The sequence below is a fragment of the Panulirus ornatus genome, chromosome 9, assembly GCF_036320965.1.
Source record: "Panulirus ornatus isolate Po-2019 chromosome 9, ASM3632096v1, whole genome shotgun sequence".
NCBI classification, from domain to species: domain Eukaryota; kingdom Metazoa; phylum Arthropoda; class Malacostraca; order Decapoda; family Palinuridae; genus Panulirus; species Panulirus ornatus.
Window position 1 is genome coordinate 12,858,481 of NC_092232.1, and position 22,279 is coordinate 12,880,759.

At 39.7% G+C, this 22,279-nt stretch overlaps 1 protein-coding gene across 3 annotated transcripts in view; it reads right to left on the minus strand.

Annotated features, from left to right (window-relative positions):
- LOC139750216 (probable cytochrome P450 CYP44) overlaps positions 1-16,531 on the minus strand; it is a 122,846-nt gene extending 106,315 nt beyond the window's left edge. Inside the window, exons 1-2 of one of the 3 annotated variants that reach the window (XM_071664695.1) lie at positions 16,422-16,531; positions 4,483-4,590 (exon numbers count right to left, since the gene is read on the minus strand). In XM_071664695.1, coding sequence (XP_071520796.1) covers positions 4,483-4,572 — 90 coding nt within the window. In that variant the 5' untranslated portion in view covers positions 4,573-4,590; positions 16,422-16,531. Of the gene's footprint in view, positions 1-4,482; positions 4,591-11,982; positions 12,124-16,421 lie in introns of those variants that run through there. The other 2 variants (XM_071664694.1, XM_071664697.1) reach the window with 2 other exon arrangements.
- Positions 16,532-22,279: the final 5,748 nt, after the last annotated feature.

The following is a 22,279-nucleotide window of genomic DNA, read 5'->3' on the forward strand; positions in this document are numbered from 1 at the left end:
TGGTTTTGGAATGTCTAAGAGGGCGAGAGCTAGAGAAGGGATAGCACTACTGCAACAGCAGGAGTTGTGGAAATTTGTGAAAGAATGTAAAGACGTGAGATCCAAAATAATGTAGACAAAAGTGAGAATGGATTACAAGAGATGGGTGTTTATTAGTGCTTATACACTTGACCATAAGATAAAAAAGAATAAAAGGTGAATGCTTTGGGTGCACTGAGTGAGTGTGTCAGCAGTTTTGATACAAGAGACCAGGTAATAGTTATGGGTGATTTAAATGTAAAAGTGTAAGGAGTGGTAATTGGGGGTATAATCAGAGGCGGAGGGTCTTCAGTAAGTTGAATGGAAATGGTAAACAGCTTGTGGAACTTTGTGTTCAAAAAGGACAGGCGATTGGGAATACCTGGTTTGAAAAGAGGAACATATGCAAGTAAATGTATGTGAGTAGGAAAAATAGTAAGCAGGCATTAAGGGACTGCAGACCAATTGATAAGCATGCAAAAGAGAGACCCCTGGATGTGAATGTGCTGAGATGGCCAGCTGGTAGGACGTCTGATAATTACTTGGTGGAGGTGAGGGTGTATAATTTGTAAAAGCTTACTGAAAAGAGATAATTACATGGGTGAGAAGAGGGTGGTGAAAGTGAGAGAGACTGACCATACAACAACAAAAGGTGAGAGTAAATGAAACTAGGGGAGTGGATGATGAATGGGAGGTATTTAGTTAGGGAAGCATTGCTGGCACTTGCAAAAGAGGTGTGTGTGGCATGTGGTCAGTCAGCAGGTAAGAAAGAGTAGTAAGTGGTGGGATAACAGAACAAAATTGACAGTGAAAGAGAAAAGAGAGGTGTATGAGTGGTGCTTCTAAGGAAGTAGTGTAAGCGAATGGAAGTTAAAGAAGACAAAGTGGCAGAAGGTTAAAAGAAAAAAAAGGTGAAGGGTATGACAAAAGAGCAAATAAAGCTGGGGTGAGTGATTTTAAGTAAACTTCAGGGAGAATAATTTGATGTTTTGAAAGGCATTCAATATTGAGAAAAACAAAAAACAAATGGGAACATCAGTAAATGGGGCAAATGGGGAAGTGATAACAGGCAGTGATGAGGCAAAGAGGAGATGGAGTGACTACTGTAAAAGACTGTTGAATATGTTTGATATTAAGGTGGAAAATGGAGGATACTTGTGTCAAGGAAGTATGCAAAGCAAGAGAATCATGGCAAGTGGTTGGATGAAAAGAGATGAGGTGGTGAAAGCCTTACATAAGATGAAATGTGGCAAGGCAGCTGGAATGGATGGTACTGCAGTCGAATATCTTGAAAAAAGGGGGTGACTGTGTTGTTGATTGGTTAGTCTGGATTTTCAGTATTGACTGGCTAGTTTGGATTTTCAATGTCTCTATGGATAATGATGAAGTACCTGAAAATCAGTGGAACACATGTATAGTGCCAAAGTATAGAGGCAAGGTGAACAAAACTGAGAGTTTGAATTTGAGAGATGGTAGTTTGTTAATAGTACTGGGTATGCTATATGGAAAAGTGGTGATTGAAGGGGAGCTAAAAGCTCACAGTATCAGACTGAGTAGGAATAAAGTGTTTTCAGGAGTGGTAGAGTAGTGTGGATCATGTGCTTGCTTTGAAAAATGTGTGTGAGAAATACTTATGAGAAACAGAAGGATTTGTAAGTGACATTGATGGCTTTGGAGAAAACATATAAGGTTGATAGAGTTGCTTTGTGGGAGGTGCTACAAATATATGACGTAGGAGGAGAGCTATTAGAAGCAGTAATAAGTTTTCATAAAGAGAGTAATGTGTATGTGTGTGCATGAGCAGGCAGAGAGGAGGGTGAGTGGTTCCAGGTGAAGTTTGGTCTGAGGCAGGGGTGTGTGATATCACCTTTGCTGTTTAATCTGTTTATAGTTAAGGTAGTAAGGGAGGTAAATGCAAGGATCTTGGGGACAAGAGCAGGTATGGAGTCTGTTGGAGGGAAGGGGAAGGAGGGGGGGGGGGTCAGATGTTTGCTGATGATACCAGCACTAGTGGCAGATTCAAGTGAGAACCTGCAGAAGTTGGTGTCTGAGTTTGAGAGTCTGTGAAGAAGAAAACCGAGAGCAAAGTTATTACATTTAACAGGTCAGAGGGACATGTTAGAAGAGGTCTATGTTTTAATGGAGAAAATATAGAAGTGAAGTGTTTTAAATACCAGGATGTGGGCATAACAGCAAATGAAACCATTAAAGTAGAAGTGAGTCACAGTGGGTAAGGGACAAAGATTCTGGAAGCACTGAGCAAAGTGTGGATAGAAAGGTCATTGTCTTTAAGGGCTAATATGGTATGTTTGATAGACTAACAATCCCATTAGCGTATATGGCAGGAAGGAGTGGCCTTTGACAAAATGTAGAGGATAGGGTGAATGTGTCTGCAATCAAAAATATGTGGACAACATGTGTTGGTTGAATTAAATATGATAGGGTATGAGATTTGTGCTAATCAAAGGAGTAAAGATGAGAGCTGAGGAGAATGTGCTGATATGATTTGGACATATGGAAAATGAGAAAAGGATGACTCAGAGGGTATGCAGGTCAAAAGTGGAGGGAATAAGGAAAAGGAGGAAACCAAGGAGGAGGTGGAAGGATGGAGTGAAAGATGCTCTACAGCTCAGGACCTAAACATACAGAAAGGTGAGATACATGCAAGGGATAGAACAAATTGGAGCATTGTGGTTTACAGGGGGATGACATGTTGTCAATGGGCTGAATTAGGGCACTTGAAGTGGTGGGATGGAACCATGGATAGGTCTGTGGGGCCTGATTGTGGATAAAAGGTTTGGTTTTGGTGGTTTAAACATGAAAGCTAGAGAGTAGATGTGAAAGAATAAGGCCATTACTTATCAGTCCTGGTGCTAATCGCTGATGCAGGAAATGAAGAAATTATGAAAAAATTTAAGTTGTTAACAGAAAGATGACTAATAAAATCAATAACGTCACCCTAAAAATGAGTTAAAACACAAATTAAATGGCTACTCACTCACTACTGCACTGCTTGAATAAAGCAGCCCTCTAAAATATCCTGTTTATGTATACCTTTCAAAGGATATAAATCATGCCTATGAGTATCACAGGATACTACAGAATTTGTAAATATACCTAAAAAAATCAAGCTCACACATCACTCATATGAATGCTGGACAAAAATATTAGAGTGAAAAATGATGAACAATGAACTATCATTCATTTTACAATCTTAATACATCTGTCTTACATCAGTGTATCAGTTGATAGGTACTATAATACTGAATGCATAAGTAAGATATGACATATAAAAAATATAAGATATAAATAGAATTAACCTCAAAACACAGCTATCTATAATGTAAGCAGACAGCTGAGCATATGCAAACACATCTAACAGTTGTGGTGTTGCTCACAGATAGCAGAAAGCATGGAGATATAAAGAGGCTTTTAAGGATGTAAGGGTATCCCTGCTTATCTCAGTAAAAGAAAGGGTTTTGTGAAGCCATAGGGGTGAACCCACTTCTCACACTGAATGGCCATAAATGTCAAAGTGAATATATCTGCTTTTGGCACAGAAAGGATTAATAAATGTTGCTATCAATTTGAAGTTATGTGGTTTCCATCACAGACATGGTGACATTGCACTAGTTACTATGACTGAAACTCCTTAAGAAAACTATGAACAATAAATTTCAGAAATAATATAAAACATAAACATATACTCAGCAGATGGCAAACATGCAGCTGACATTACTAGGGTACAAATGCTTCCACCAATAACGGTAAGGACTAGTGCTAAAAATTTTCTAAATACTGTTGCAGTGGGTGCAACAAACATAGCAAGTCCCAAAAAAGGCCCACAACTGTTGTCATTAGCAGGTTATGGAGGCCTTCAAGCAAGTCCAGTGACTCATCCTTTGTTTGGGTTGCCATCTTTTGCCAACCAATAGAGCTCACAATGCACGCAGAATTGAACTTGTGGGAAATTAGCCATGCAGAATGATGCCAATAGCTTCCTGCTATGTAAACGAAAAGTAACCCCAACAGCAACAAAAGGGGTTAAATTTTCATTACTAAATACCATTATACAGAAATCTTGAAGGTCATCTAAAGCTGAAAATGCACGAAAAAATTTCAAATTCAGCCACTTTCTTTTTCATCAAAAAATTACACTTTTTGGAACGTCCATGCATTTAAATACAGCACAAATGGGTAAACAACTATTTTCATTATGCAGAGAAATCGTAGCCACCACCTATTTGATACGTAAACCAACTTCTGTACATCAGCAACTCCTTTGAGAGTTAACTTTAAGTATATGAAAGTAAAATGCAGAGATATAATAAGACAACTAAAGCCTCTGGATTTGGTCTACATAAGTAAGTGAAACTGCTTACTGGTTATAGATAGATGGTGGGATATAACTGTTAAAGTCATACTAAAAAATAAGTTACAGATAAACTGAAAATGCATACATACCATTCTGTGTTTCCTGGCTCTCTGCAGATTAGCTGCACTATGAGGTGTTCCCCATCTTTGGCCCAATACAAACTGTAGCATCTGTCTCATTGTTAATGGTATGTTATTCTGTAAGTTAAAAACATAGAAAAATGGTATGTTATTCTGTAAGTTAAAAACATAGAAAGAGAGGAGGGTTTACAAATACATAACCTTACATGGGGATATGAAATTATAACAATTAATCGCTGTTTCCCGCATCAGCGAGTCAGCACGAGGAAACAGCCAAAGAATGGCCCATCCACACATATATATATACACACACACACACACACACACACACACACACACATATATATATATATATATATATATATATATATATATATATATATATATATATATATATATTTATTTATTTTGCTTTGTCGCTGTCTCCCGCGTTTGCGAGGTAGCGCAAGGAAACAGACGAAAGAAATGGCCCAACCCACCCCCATACACATGTATATACATACACGTCCACACACGCAAATATACATACCTATACATCTCAATGTACACATATATATACACACACAGACACATACATATATACCCATGCACACAATTCACACTGTCTGCCTTTATTCATTCCCATCGCCACCTCGCCACACATGGAATACCATCCCCCTCCCCCCTCATGTGTGCGAGGTAGCGCTAGGAAAAGACAACAATTGCCCCATTCGTTCACACTCAGTCTCTAGCTGTCATGCAATAATGCCCGAAACCACAGCTCCCTTTCCACATCCAGGCCCCACACAACTTTCCAAGGTTTACCCCAGACGCTTCACATGCCCTGATTCAATCCACTGACAGCGCGTCAACCCCAGTATACCACATCGATCCAATTCACTCTATTCCTTGCCCGCCTTTCACCCTCCTGCATGTTCAGGCCCCGATCACTCAAATCTTTTTCACTCCATCTTTCCACCTCCAATTTGGTCTCCCACTTCTCGTTCCCTCCACCTCCGACACACATATATCCTCTTGGTCAATCTTTCCTCACTCATTCTCTCCATGTGCCCAAACCACTTCAAAACACCCTCTTCTGCTCTCTCAACCACGCTCTTTTTATTTCCACACATCTCTCTTACCCTTACATTACTTACTCGATCAAACCACCTCACACCACACATTGTCCTCAAACATCTCATTTCCAGCACATCCACCCTCCTGCGCACAACTCTATCCATAGCCCACGCCTCGCAACCATACAACATTGTTGGAACCACTATTCCTTCAAACATACCCATTTTTGCTTTCCGAGATAATGTTCTCGACTTCCACACATTCTTCAAGGCTCCCAGGATTTTCGCCCCCTCCCCCACCCTATGATTCACTTCCGCTTCCATGGTTCCATCCGCTGCCAGATCCACTCCCAGATATCTAAAACACTTTTGCTTTGTCGCTGTCTCTTGCGTTAGCGAGAGAGCGCAAGGAAACAGACGAAAGAATGGCCCAACCCACTCACATACACATGTATATACATACACGTCCACACACACAAATATACATACCTATACATCTCAACGTATACATATCTATACACAAACAGACATATATAAATATACACATGTAAATAATTCATACTGTCTGCCTTTATTCATTCCCAGCGCCACCTCGCCACACATGAAATAACAACCCCCTCCCCCCTCATGTGTGCGAGGTAGCGCTAGGAAGACAACAAAGGCCCCATTCGTTCACACTCAGTCTCTCGCTGTCATGTAATAATGCACCGAAACCACATCTCCCTTTCCACATCCAGGCCCCACACAACTTTCCATAGTTTACCCCAGACGCTTCACATGCCCTGCCCCAATCCAATGACAGCACGTCGACCCCGGTATACCACATCGTTCCAATTCACTCTATTCCTTGCACGCCTTTCACCCTCCAGCATGTTCAGACCACGATCACTCAAAATCTTTTTCACTCCATCTTTCCACCTCCAATTTGGTCTCCCACTTCTCCTCGTTCCCTCCACCTCTGACACACATATATCCTCTTGGTCAATCTTTCCTCACTCATTCTCTCCATGTGACCAAACCATTTCAAAACACCCTCTTCTGCTCTCTCAACCACACTCTCTTTATTACCACACATCTCTCTCACCCTATTGTTACTTACTCGATCAAACCACCTCACACCACATATTGTCCTCAAACATCTCATTTCCAGCACATCCACCCTCCTCCACACAACTCTATCCATAGCCCATGCCTCGCAACCATACAACATTGTTGGAACCACTATTCCTTCAAACATACCCATTTTTGCTTTCCGAGATAATGTTCTCGACTTCCACACATTCTTCATGGCTCCCAGAATTTTCGCCCCCTCCCCCACCCTATGATTCACTTCCGCTTCCATGGTTCCATCCACTGCCAAATCCACTCCCAGATATCTAAAACACTTCACTTCCTCCAGTTTTTCAGACTAGAGAGAAACTGACTCAAAGAGTGGACCTGGTGTATGCTTTGAGGAATTTGTGAGGGTTACACTTAGAGAAAGAGAGGTACTTGTATCTAATGGCATACCGAAGGAACCATGACAGTGGAGTGCTTTTTTTAGGGGCAGCATTCTGAAAGGCTAGGCTGAGGTTTGAGCCAATATGGGTGACACGTGAGAAAAGTTTTGAAACCTTCAAATATGCCACATAGTGCCTCATATGTCTTTTTTGGACAAAAAAATATCTCTGGAGCAGTGACCTTATTCCAAAATACTTCCTGTACTTGAAATGTACCAAGCTCTCCATCCCTGCTGGTTTCTGGTGGTGGCTATAAAAACCCAGGCAAGAGGCCTACATCTATCAGTTGGAAATTGCATGGGTGGTGTCTCTCTCATGTGGGTTCCTATGTCGTGTATATATATTTCTTCAAACCAGTTTGTCATTTCTCACATAGCAAGACATCACGAGGAACATGCAAAAAATGCCTCACTTGTTCCTATTCACTCTTTAGCTGTCATGAATTATAAACCAAAATCAAAGCCCCCTATCCAAAGCAAAGCCAAACAAACTTTCCTGTGGTTCTCCCTGAAAGTTTTATATGCCTTGGTTCAGCCCATTATAGCGTTTCGTCCTCTGTATATCACATCACTCTAATTTGCTGTTTCCAATGCATGCCTCCCACCCTCCTGCAAGTTCAAGATTTAATTTCTCAAAGCCTCTTTCAATCCATCCTTCATTATCCTTCTCGGCCCCTGCCCCTTGCTCCCTCCACTCGAGACACATATATTCTCTTCATTCGTCCTATCCATACATCAGATTTAGCACACCCTGTTCAACTCTCTCAATCATACTCAGCTTTCTATCGCACCTCTGTTTTACACTCATTTTTTTAATGATCATGCCCTATCCCAGGGGATAGGGAATAAAGAAAACTTCCCACGTATTCCCTAGAGAAGGCGACTAAAGGGGGCGGGAGTGGAGGGGCTGGAACCCCCCCTCCTTGTATTTAAATTTCTAAAAGGGGAAACAGAAGAAGGAATCATGCGGGGAGTGCTCACCCTCCTCGAGGCTCAGATTGGGGTGTCTAAACGTGTGAGGATGTAACCAAAATGAGAAAAAAGGGGAGATAGGTAGTATGTTTGAGGAAACGAACCTGGATGTTTTGGCTCTGAGTGAAACGAAGCTCAAGGGTAAAGGGGAAGAGTAGTTTGGGAATGTCTTGGGAGTAAAGTCATGGGTTAGTTAGAGGACAAGAGCAAAGGAAGGAGAAGCACTCCTCCCGAAGCAGGAGTTGTGGGAGTATGTGTTAAAGTGTAAGAAAGTAAACTCTAAATTGATATGGGCCAGAATGCAACAAAGGCCTTGAATTTGCCCAACTAAGTAGTCAAAGGTGAGGGGGTGACCTGATCACAGCCTTAAAGTTTTAAAACCTGGTAAAATGGGTGATAATGAGGTTGGAAGGTACGAGAGGCACCTGGAGTGGATAGGATATCTGCTGAAATGTTTAAGTATGGAGGAAGTGTGATAAAGTGGATGCATTTCATATGTAATTCAATACGGAAGAAGATGGTTGTGCCTGAGGATTGGGTGAAAGCTATTATTGCCCCTATTCAAAGAAAAAGGTGCTACGGATACTTGTGGCAATTATAAGGGGGAATAAGTATGTTATGAATATCAAGAAAAGTGTTGCTTACCAGCTGTTATCAAACTACTTCATTTGCTTTCAAGTGATTACGATCGGTACCGTAAACTACATAAGAACGGTCCTTACAGAATAGTTAAACCTTCCCATAGAGACAAGGCGCTCGGGAATTTCCTAGGATCGTATAAAATGCAGAAAATCAACAAAGCGCTCCATTCCACCTCTCTCTTATCTTTCATACCTTTTTTTGTCCTTACAGCTTAAGGCATAAAACCGTAGAGGATAAAGACGATGATTAATGGAGAAGGGAAGGGGACCCGAAAGAAACTTCGTATCCTTTGTTGAAATTCCCCTCATGGGCCCTGATCTACGGCTTCTCAAGCTTTAATGGAAAAAAGTTAAACAACGATCTACATGATAATATCAACTTCTAAGGCTATTACAAAGTGTCTTCTGAAATCAAGTTTGAGAAGGCCATGGTGGAAGCAGGTTCTCAACCCATAAATATTTTGGGGTTTTGTCTTACTGCCCAATGCGTGGAGAAATCTTATGTATATCAGATTATTGCAAATTATGCCTTAAAATTGCCTTAATTGAGCTCATATAAGCTCAAAGAACAATGTTTGACATGAAAGGGGAAGATTCGAGGCCAATTGAAGAAAAAATGTAGGCGCTCTCAGGATAGATCTGCCAGATATTGCCATATATCGTATTTATACTATGTACTATTTTTTTTATGAAATGAAATAGTATATAAGAATAATAAAATAACCAAGAAACTGGTGATATAGGTTTTGATTTAATTTAATTGATATAGGACTTATAGATAAGTGCTGATGATAATGTTTCCTAGGCGATGGTGCCAACTCGTCGTTTATATAATGCGTTTGTGTACTGGTGCAAAACCATATTAGCAAAAATGTACTTGAATAACATTATGTATGCCTTCCAAATATCCTCCTCGTTTATATGGTTGGCCGACAGTAAGGTTACGATTTCGGCCCATCTTTAATATCAATGATGAGCAGTAATTGATAACTTGTTCGTTGATGTATAACTTCAATACATACATACATACATACATACATACATACATACATGGGGAAAAATTCCTATCGATCAATGTCGATATCGGCCCACACGTACTAAAAATGTTACAGTGAATCGTGGCATGATGATTTCACAGCTGAAGATGGGCTGCCGTCGAGTTAACTTAGTAGTCAGCCACAGTAGTGTGTCAGGGAGTGAGCCACTTTGTAGTGTGTCAGGGAGTGAGACACTTTGTAGTGAGTCAGGGAGTAAGCCACAGTAGTTTGTTGGGTTCTACGGCCATCGACCTATGGGGAAGGTCATTAGGCCTGCCACAACTGTGTGTTGGGGAGTGAGCCATTGTAGTGTGTCATGGAGTGAGCCACTATAGTGTGTCAGGGAGAGCCGCTGCAGCATGTCAGGGAGAGAGCTACTGTAGTATTTCAGGGACTGAGCCATTGTAGTGTCAGGGGGTGAGCCATTGCAGTGTGTCAGGGAGTGAGCCATTGAAGTGTGTCAGGGAGCGAGCCCTTGCAGTATGTAAGGGAGCGAACCACTGTACTGTCAGGGAGTGTCACTGTAGTGTGTCTAGGAGTGAGCCAATATAGTGTGTTAGCGTCAGCCAGTGCAGTGTGTCAGAGTCAGCCACTGTAGTGTGTCACGAAGTGAGACACCCACTTTTACCAGAAAAAATCACAGGAGCCTCTGGAGAAATTTTGCCAACTTATTTGTTGAGTCAATAGGAAAACTACTGGTATCTCTGATTCTTAGGTGCCATACACCGAAAACTGATTTCATTGCAGAATACGGAACAATAAGGTAAATCTTGTTTAACAATGTATAAGTGGGCTGTCATATCGCTAAGGTTATGCTTAATCCATACTTGGAATGTAATAGAGTACACCAGCAGTCTTCTGAGAAATAAATCCCATGAACACGGGCAAGAAAACCTAGATGAAGCTTGAAAAGAAAAGGCTGATGTTAGCTTAACAAACTGTTGCAATGATCATACCACCAATCTTCGTCATAGCAAATACTTAGGGCTAGATCAAACAGCTTTTATTCTCATGAGCCTTAATAGGTTTTTCTCACTCAACAGGAATGTTAACTTGTCTTCGGAATTTAGATCAAACAGCTTTTATTTTCATGGGCCTTAATAGGTTTTTCTCACTCAACAGGAATGTTAACTTGTCTTCGGAATTGCTAGCAGTAACACATTTAAGACCGAACGATAAATACTTTGCCTCAAAGCCTCGACCGACATAATTTGCGGGTTTTGTAGGTGTAATTTTCACGATTCCTCTGCTTTTTCACTCCAAGACAAATCTTTAGCCTGGAAAGGACCCTGAGCCAGGACCTGCGGTCTGCTGATGTTTGCTTTTCTGTGTAACTCTGAGTAACTTAATAAAATTGATGGATTCCATCGACCTTGGCCCAGTGATCGTAATTTCATAAAGCAAGGGCCGAGATCGACATGGACGAAATTATTTTTTCTCTTAAGTGTATGTACTAGGACCTATAGATAACCGAACAAGTCATTGATTATTGTTTCATCTTCACCTCATGAGTTACAGTAATAATAACATTGGGCAGATATCGCTATTCACAGTTGTCAGCAGTTTGGACAGTGTCGGCCAATGATTTATATGAGAAGGCAATTTGGTAAGTATGCACTATTTCATATACACGAGGTGGCACTATGAAAGGTATACACTATATCATTCTAATATAAGCTACTTATTTCGGCATAAGGGCAAGTACACCAAAACTATTTAAACGACGAGTTGGCATCACTGCCCAGAGGACATGCCATCACCATGGTGCTTTTTGCACTTACCGTACCGTACGACTACACTCCCTCCAAACTTTTTTCAAAATAGAACCTATATCACCTGTTTCTTACTCGTTATACTATTCTTATATGCCCTTCTATTTCATAAGAAAGAAATAATAGTAAATAAGATGTATGTCGCTGTTTGGGAGATCTTGATGTGTTTGTAATTAACACATTCTTCCAAATTTAGTGCTAATAACCGCACTCAGCTCTTCGATGCTAGTTTTTAGTCTGAATATACTAATTTCACTTCGTGTTTTTGACACTAGTTTTAGACAATGAAATTATTCCACAGTGTTCAGTTTACTTATATTTTTCTTCAACACTAATAATAATAATCTCTGTGCTTCTATGAATCATTTCGAATGTATTAGTAGGACCACATACGACATAAGTATTAGTATATAATCTCTATGCTATGCTTGGTAAAATATGTCACTATGTTCAATGACAACATATTTTGCTAAAGTAAAATCACTAATCAACTTTTATGTTCGTTCATCGTAAATAAGGGAATGCTGTACTCACCATCACGACTAAGGTCTCTGGGTAACTATCTGTTCTGTCTATGCTTCGTATCATCACTCACACGAGGTACGTTGCCAGATACTCAGTTATAAACAACAGTTTACATAAGGAAGAAATTCCTACGAGTCCACGGGGAAAATGAAACACGAAAAGTTCCCAAGTGCACTTTCGTTTAATAATCACATCATCAGGGGAGACACAAGTGAGGAATATAACAGTCAGTTGATATACATCGAAGAGACGAAGCTAGGACGCCATTTGGTAAACATGTGACAATCAAATGTTTACCAAATGGCGTCCTAGCTTCGTCTCTTCGATGTATATCAACTGACTGTTATATTCCTCACTTGTGTCTCCCCTGATGATGTGATTATTACACGAAAGTGCACTTGGGAACTTTTCGTGTTTCATTTTCCCCGTGGACTCATAGGAATATCTTGATCACGCGCAAAATTGTGATCCTTTCCAATAAGGAAGAAAATGTTTTTCTGTCACGACTAACACGATGATAAGGAGCAATTACCCCGACAAAGATGTATATGTAATTTGACATCAATGTGCCTTGAAGCCAATAAAAATATATTCCTATCGTCATTACAACACACTTTCACAAAAATGGTTACATTGGGTCGCGCAAGGAAACAAAAAAAGAAAATGAAACTAAACTAGAATTTTACGTTAATCTGCATCAACTGTTATCGGTTTATTTTCTCAATGCGTTTTTACGCTGTGATATCAACTCAAAGTGTTACGCGATCTACTTATCGAGGTGATGAATCCTTAAGAAACGCAGCAGTGAGTTCCTCCTCATGGAGCCATAACTTGAACGTTGCGCCTTCAGGAAATATATAGACATTGCAGATGAAGGTCGTGGATCTGGCGAGGCCGGGCGTCACCTGGTTGATCAATTGTTAAGGTCATTAAGGAGGTCAAGTTATAACCAGAAATAGAAAAGTTTTCAGCAGTTTTTTTTTCAGGTGTTCAATGTAACTGTTACGACCTTCCATGGGTGTTCTTAGGGGGTTGAACTGTTATGATTCCTGGAACTAGAAGAGACGAATACGGAAACATTTAACAACGAGTGTTTTTAATATATTTATCATACGTGATGCCGTTTCCCGAGGTAGCGCTAGGACACAGACGAAGAAAGACGCATACACTTATATACAGACATACATACATACAAGCACAATAAATCCATATATATATATATATATATATATATATATATATATATATATATATATATAGATAGATAGATAGATAGATAGATAGATATATGGATAGATGGATAGATAAATAGATATACTCTCTTGCCTTCATCCTTTCGTCGCCACCTCGCCCCCCTCTGCGCCAGCGAGGTAGCGGTAGGAAAACAGACAAAAAAGGCCACTTTCGTTCACATCGTCTCTAGCTATTATGTGTTATGCACTGCAACCATAACTCCCTATCCACATTCAGGCCCCACAGACCTTTCCATGGTTTACCGCAGTCGTTTCCCATGCCCTGGTTCAGTCCAATGACAGAATGTCATCCCCGGGTGAACCACAGTTCCAACTCATTCTATTCCTTGCACGTCTGTCACCCTTCTACAGATTCAGGCCACGATCGCTCAAAATCTTTTTCACTCCATCCTTCCAATCCAATTTGGTCTCCCGCTTCTCTTTGTTCCCTCCACCCCTTACACATATATCCTCTTTGTCAACCTTTCCTAATTCTCTCCATATATCCAAACCATTTCAACACAACCTCTTCTGCTCTTTCAACCACATTCTTTTTATTACCATTGGATTTCTCCATATATCCAAACCATCTCAACACAACCTCTTCTGCTCTCTCAACCACATTCTTTTTATTACCATTGGAGATGCAGGATTATGGTGAGGAAGGAGAGAGGGCAAGTGAGGTAGGTTGAGATATAGGAGATAGTCATGACAGGAGTCAATTGATAAGGATGATGCATGTTATAGATGAAGCAGGAGGACATGAAGGAAGTGTGTGGCAGCAGATTCTACATGGAGCTCTAGTAAGTGTGTATAGAGCGTCCCTCTGTTCCTGGTTGAATGGAAGCTGCTCGTTTCTGCCTGGGTTGCAAGGGTGGCCGTGGCCGTTGGTTCCATTGTTACAGCTCCTCTTAACGGACGGAAACGATGTCCCACGCGAGTCATGCCTGAGGTGGAAATCTGCAACGTAGATGTCACGTCAGGAGGAACTTCTAATGCCGGAGCAGGAGCCCAATGGTTACGACCTCGCAGAAGGGTATGTTGAGTGGGAGCGGTTGTTATCTTGAAATGGATGCCTTTTCCTCGATTGCGTAATATACAGCCATTATTGCTTGTAGTGACATCCTACGTATTGTTTCCAGACACTACAGCCTAAACGTTTTCCATACTCTGGAAAGTATATTCAAAAAGGTCGAGGACGTCTGTACAAGACCTGGGCCCTTTGGTTACTTTTTTGTTGTCCTGTCAGTCTTACAGGATAATATATATATATATATATATATATATATATATATATATATATATATATATATATATATATATATATTTCTGAGGTAAAACCATCATTAATTATCCTAGTTTGTGACAATAACATTTCTAAACAAACCTCACAACTCACTTGGTATGCCTGAAAATAATCCTAGAGACCCTCGTAAGCAGTGAAGCATGGATTAAACAGTGAGCAGCACACTTAAGTAATGCACGAGTCACACGCACATTGATAATGTATGTGGTCTTAGAATTAACATCTAGAAAAGGTGTTAAAGATTTTTCAGTTGATGGATACATTTTGAAGTCGACGACCATAACGACCCTGGCAGCTAAAAGGTCCTAAATGCAATAGTAAGGAAAAGGCTTGGTGTTGGAAATGAAATGCATGAGAGTAAATAATGTATAGAGGGATAGAGTAAGGAATGGCCGTAATCAGTGGTAGTTAGCGGAATATGTCTGAGTTGAGTAAAGCGTGATGCAAAGTAGTCTTTGGTGTGATGATATGGTTTAGAATCATGGAAAAAAAAATGAGTGAGGAAGAAGTGACTAAAAGGATATATTTATGAAAAGTGGAAAGGATCGCAAACATTCACTTACTTCTTTACTACAGCAACAGACCGTTAATATTCACCGCTCCATAACTAACCACCAGCCCCTAAATAGAAATAGCTACTCCTACTTTACATTTCACCAACGTAAACACTCACGCATCTCCCAAAACCCAACAAGCACAACACTGAGATAACATGGACACAGTGATGTAACCCACCGAGCATTAAAAAACCGTCTTCCTAACTCTAGTCTTAAACGCCATCCTAGAAGAAAAACATCTGTCTGAAACCACACTTCCTAGTCACATACGAGTTAAATTTCGTCTGTGTTCTGAACACCAACTATCTCTACAATGTAACAAACACCAATTCAACATATTCCTAGACTCTTCATGCCCATGAATAATCTGCGAACTGTATTGGTGTACTCGGAACAATGGCTTGCCGTTACAACAGACCGGGACAGTGCACAATAAACAGATTCCTGCTTGATTTTTCTTTTTTTTTTTATCAGTGTTGTTACATAAACAATTTCTGCATACATTTGGGTAAAGGGTTACTTTACATTCAAAAGAAGCAGCTCTTAACCTGCGTAAGCCATCCATACTGATAATACAAAGCTTCCTATTTGTCTTCTCTCAGTGCTATTTGGGGCATGGAAAAAGCTATATTACAAGTTACACTGTCATCTGGGGTTTGTACTCGTTGTGCCCGATAGCCTTGGACTGGCACGTGGAAAAAGCTATATTACAAGTTACACTGTCATCTGGGGTTTGTACTCGTTGTGCCCGATGGCCTTGGACTGGCACGTACATATCCACGCCTGAACTGGGCCAAAGCTTGGCTCTAGGGAAGAGGGATCTTTTTCACAGTCTCGGTAAGTGTAGAGCTTACTGATCTGGTATGATTACAGATCTCAAATGAAGTTACTCAGATTCATGAAAACCACCACAGTCTCTATTATACACCAGCCAAGTATTCAACAAAAACTGATTAGTTACATGCCGAAATAGCCGCAGATTCCATTTCTTTTCCTTAGAGGGGAATTTTGTAAAAATGGGTTATAATGTTACTATTAGCAAGTCTACCCTTAAGGGATTGCGAATCAGTCCTTTCAGTATCCTAGAATTAAAGACAGTGGCTCTATGCCAGTGCCCGTGATTCTTCCATCCAGGAGCCATTACACCATCACCATGGTTCCCTTGAAATCCTGGCTTTCTTTTTCTGTGCATATCCATCGAATTTTGGTACTCATTTCTTTTCTTCTCTCTCTCTCTCTCTCTCTCTCTCTCTCTCTGGCAGTGTCTGTATACCTGCAACCATACTCTTACTTTTACTACCGTACCGAAAGAAAACTAGTGAAACAGTAGTCTGTACATGTTCCAAACTTAACTGTACATCTGGAAGTGTGGAGCACGTGAAAAGCGCCCTCATCGGTGACCGCTGACCGAAATCTAGGTGCATCTTAATCAGTCTCAGGCTCCACACTGTTATCACTATTTGCAGTCTCATCTTGGACGATAAAGCTGTAGCTGCTGAGCAGCCAGTCTACTGCCTCCTCTCGGTGAAACATCTTGCCTCTGAAAACGAATGAAATCACGCATAACCCTTAAACTCAAAAGATATGTCGTAATAGTGTAGTTGAACTATAGAGAAGTAAATGATACTACCTGATATTCCGAATATTTAATGCCTCTACATATATCGAATGATGAAATTGGGCTGAATTAACTACATCATCCTGGATGAATTAAGCAAAATGATCACAATTAGTCCCCTGTGAGTTGGGCAATATGCCAAATGTAGCATCTTAAGATTTCACTAACAGGTACTACAAGTAGCATAATTTTCATTCTCTACAATTATTCTACAAATAAAGACAAATTTCAGTAACTCCTTCATTCCGAAGGGGAATAGGGACCAGACTCAGAAGGACACTGGCAATAATAGCTCATCAATATGGCTTGGTAAAAGCTTGAAAGGTGAACGATATGTGGCTATTTGCCAAAGAAAAAAATGGCTGAGAGAGAGAGAGAGAGAGAGAGAGAGAGAGAGAGAGAGAGAGAGAGAGAGAGAGAGAGAGAGAGAGAGAGAGAGAGAGATTTATGATCTCCCCATTTTAGAAATTAAGGTAATTTTTTTTTTTTTTATATCTAAATGCATTTTGAAGGGACTGACCTTAGAATATTCGGCGGAAGGGGTTAAGGGTTAAATGTCACACACGCACATACACAAAAATATTTTGGTTATCACTTAGCAATATGTCAACCAGCGTTCATGAAATGTGGTACAACGAACCTTTGCACCTATTCCATGTAACGTCTAACAAACATTTCTAAACTTGTTTAAGGTCAAGGTTACCAAATACTCCTTCGCCTGACCTAATCTAACCTGACTTATCCTAGGTCGGTTGGGTTAATTTAGATTAAGCTAAGGTTAAATTTTGCAAAATTTGGTTAGGTTGTGATGTGTTAGGGAATCTTAATTTATCTCGAGCAGTCGTTACCTTGGCTACCCTGTGTTAGGTAATCTTAATTTATCCCAAGCAATCGTTACCCTAACATTTCCCAAGCTAGTAATTTGACGTAACTTAGATTGGTTTAGATAAAGTTAAGGAATGTTCGGGTGGTCAAGGTAACGATGTGTTGGGATAAGTAAAGATTATTCAAAACAACTGATCAAATTTACCATAACCTATTTTAACCTTACAATCCAATCAGATCTAGGTTTAGTTACGTTAAAGTTGGCTAAAGTAAAGATAGATTGGGATTGGACAGAATTACCTAAATTAACATAAGTGAACTCGTTTGGGTTAGTTTAAACTTATGCAAAATTGGGTTCACTTGTATAAGGTCAGGTAAACTTATCTCCATATATCTTTACATTAGTCAACATAGTATTCCCTAACCTTACCTAAGTATGTTTGGGTGAGGTTAGAATAGGTCAGATTACACCAAATTAGATTCTAACTTATTCCAACACATCATTAGGTCGGCCATCTTAACATTCCTTTACCTAACCTAACCTAGGTTGTGTTTGGTTCAGTTGGATTAAGCTTAGATATGTTGCTATGCAGAATCTGGTTTGGTTGTATAGGGTTAGATAAATCTACCTAACCCAACATTCCTGATTGGGTTAGGTTAGGTATGGTTAGAGTAAAATAAGTAAATTAAACCAAAATTGGATTGGTTGAGTTATGGATTGAGTCTTAACTAGCCCCAGTATTTTGTTATTTTGGCCACCCTTACATTCTCCAACGTCTTAACTAACCTAATCTAACATAAACCAACTTAAGCTTGGTAGAGTTAGGTTAGCTCAGGATTAAATAGGTTAAGATACACTAAGTTTGGTTGTATAGGAATAGTTTTCTCAACCTTTCTTTACCTAACTTTCTTTAGCTAACTTAACATTGGTATGATTTGGTTAGGTTGAGTTGAAATGGTTAACATCGGCAAATTTAGTTAAGGAAACCTAACTTATCCCAAATTTTCATTCCAAACTGACATTCCCTAACATAACATAACTTATCCTAAGTTGTGATCAGGTTAGGTTAAGTTAGTCAAAAGGTAAAATAGGTTAAGTTTTACCAAATTTGGTTCCATTGTGTTATGGTAGGTAATCGTAACATATCCTAGCTTAGTTTACCTTGACCACCCAAACATTCCTTAATCTAACCTAACATGAAATAAACTAAATTGGTTTGGATTTGGTTAGATTTAGCTTGAGTAGGTTAAATTATGCCAACTTTGGTTTAGGAGTGTAAGATTAGGTGAACGTACGCTGTTACTATCTTTCTTTACTTTAGTGAACCTAGAATTCCTCAACCTAAGAACATAAATAATTGGGTTTGGTAAAATAAGTTTAGGTTAAAATAAGTTAAGTTGTGCCAAATTTGGTTCAGGTGGGTCATGATAGGCAATCTACAACTGTCCTAACATTGCTACCTTGGCCACTCTAAAATTCTCTAACCTACTCTGACTTTATCTAGGTTGAGTTGGGTTATTGCACCAAATGTAGATAATCTTAACTTATCCCAATGAATTGTACCCTTGGCCAACAACATTTCCTAATAGGTGTTATGTCAAATTTAGATTGGTGTGTAAGGCGATGTAGACCTTACTTATCCGAACCTTTCTTTACATTATCTAACCAAATTTAACATTCTGTATTAAGGCTATGTAGGCCTTGCTTATCCAAACCTTCCTTTACATAATCCATCCCAACGTTCTGTTTTTTAATTAGACTATGATGATTTTGTTGTTAGATGAGGTTAAGTCAGGTAAAGTTTAGCCAAAATGACTCAATTGTGTTATTTTAATTAGTCCCACCTTATGTCAACCAAGGTACCAGAGAAACCTGTAGATGCATCACCTCCACTTACCATAATTTCCCTCAACACCACCACCATCATTGCCACCCTTGTCATTACCACTACCCTTGCTATCACCACTTACACAATTTCAGTGGTGCAGAGATGGATTAGCTTCAGCCACATGGTATCCACTACCTCCTACCTTATGACTCACTTCCACTTTCTCCTTTTGCAAACTCTTCCAGACTCATTTAACAACTTCAGTTTCTCCCACAAAACTGCCACCAGCAGACAACAGCTCTTTCACTTCCCAGCCCCTTTCTCATTCAACTCCCTTGCCACCCAATCCATAAACAAATAAAAGCTAGGAGGATTGCATCAATTTACAATGAGTCATACACAATAAAAGCTAGGAGGATTGCATCAATTTACAATGAGTCCTACACAGATCACAAAGTGGGTCTGATACCTTGGTTAATGGAATTGAAACTGAGCAAATGTAAAGTAATGAAGATGGGATAAAGCCTCAATATGATTATTATTTAGCAAGAATTGAGCTTCTGGAGGGAGAGAAATGGTGGAAGAATGCATGGTATGGTGTATGTGAGGGATACATGAAAGGATGGGAGTTTCCATAGGGAATGAATGAAAGCTATATAAATGATTAGTTAGAAATTTCACTGGTCATTTGTTTGATCACTGCAATATTATTCCTCATCTCTGGTTCACACTGTCAAGCATAACTCTGCACTTAATTCATAATTATGACATAGTCATTACATATGCACACTCTTCTGACCCAGGTAGCTGTCTTTCCTTTGCATTACCCACACATGGGCTGCTGGCATTCTGTCAACAAAAATACAGTCTTTCCTTGTCATACATAAGACTTGACAACACAACTCACACAGCTCATTCTTCGTAACTCTAGATTTTCATGTGGTGAATGATATGTGCTAGCCCTGCCTTTTGATGAAATGATAGGAGCAGTATATGAAAGTAATAGGTAGGAATATGCCCTGGTTCAGTCCATTGACAGCACATCAACCCCAGTATACCATATCGTTCCAATTCACTCTATTCCCTGTATGCCTCTCACCCTCCTGTATGTTCAGGCCCTGATCGTTCAAAATCATTTTCATTCCATTCTTCCACCTCCAGTTTGGTCTCCTGCTCCTCCTTGTTCCCGCCACCTCTAACACATATATCCTCTTTGTCAATACTTTCCACGTACTCCATGTGTGTTGTAGAAGGCAACTAAGGGGTTGGCCCTGGAGGGGTGGAAACCCCCCTCATATTTGAATTTCTAGAAAGGTGTAATTTTTTCTTTATACACAATTTATCAGGAGCACTAGTCTTTTTTCTATTCCCCCATCTTTTCATGTGTATGTGTGTTGGTAAAAGCTGTTGTGTTGATAGCGTACATTGGTGGAGGTAATGGAAAGTTCACTGCGAAAGTGTAGATGTTGAGGCATGAGTACTTTCCCAATTTTACGTCTATCTGCTCTGTCTTTTGACATTTTGCATTTTTACTAAATTTGTCTCATTACTAGTGCTAGCCAGTCATGACAGTAAGTTTCTATACTTTTCCTTACTCATCACATACAATTTACCATGCTCCAGTTTCTTTTTAAGACCTATGTGCACTTCTGCTAATGCAGTATCCAGAGACTTTTCCACCTTGATACAGTAACATCAAGAATTAAAAATGCCCTCATTTCACATGGGTCAAACCCTGTCATATGTAATATATAGAAACCAGAACCTACCATTTACAGCCAAGCCTCAGACTATTTCATGGTTTACCTTGACCTCTTCATATGCCTTGGTTTAGTAAACTTTTATCCAATATATACCTCTCATCCTCCTGAATGTTCAGGCCCCAACAATCTTTATTTTCAGTCTCCTCTCCACTTCTGACACATTGCTCCTGTTTTTTCACTTGTCATCTCCATGTTCCTGAAATATTTCACCATATCTGTAAAACTGCCGTTATCACCACACACTTTTGAGTCATGCTCTGCATGATCAAATCGCATCATACCACATACCACCTCCTCAGACATCCTGTTTCCAACATATCCACTTTTTTTTTTTTTTTTTGCTTTTAAAGCAGAAGGATTGTATCCAAACAATGCTCTTCATACTGCTTACTTTTAAACAAACCTGTCTTTTTCCTTTCAGGTAATAAACTCTATATGTTCTCATTTAAACACCATGAACTTCAGCCCCTCATTCATTCTAAAAAATCACTTCAGAGCCCCTCACTCTTCCTAAAAAATCACTTCAGCTCCCATGGTTTCATCCACTCCATATCAGAACTTAAAACGTTTCATCTCAGCAACTGCTGCAGTTCATTACCTTACTCCTTTTTATATCCGTTCTACACCCCTTTTCATACATCCCAAATTCTGTTACCAGCTTCTGGAGTTTCTCTATGGAGTCTACCACTACAACTGGATCAACTGCAAAGAGCAATTCATTCACCTCTTATGCCCCCCTACTCCAAGCATTCTGTAAAAACTCACGACAAGACTCACTTTTCCCACCCTCAACTCTTCATCCATGAACAGATTAAACATTTATGGCGATGCCACACATCCTTGACAATGACCCTCCTTTCTACTCAAATACATGCCTTACTCTTCAGATAAAAAAAATCCTCACTGCCTTCATAACTTTCCCAAACTAACAATACTGACCATATCTGCACAACAAGGTGAGTGTATTGGAAAGTAAACATGCACATGCTGACTGGATATAGCCATGATATTTTGTCAATTTTACTTTGAATGTTGCAGTAAACTTTTAAGGCTATCTTTTTGCCAGTATTCATACACGTGATCTACATCTCTGGAATACTGCCATTAAGCTTTGAATGAACTTCATATAAGAAATGTGAGTAAGGCTAAAGGATAACACATATAACAGATAAATAC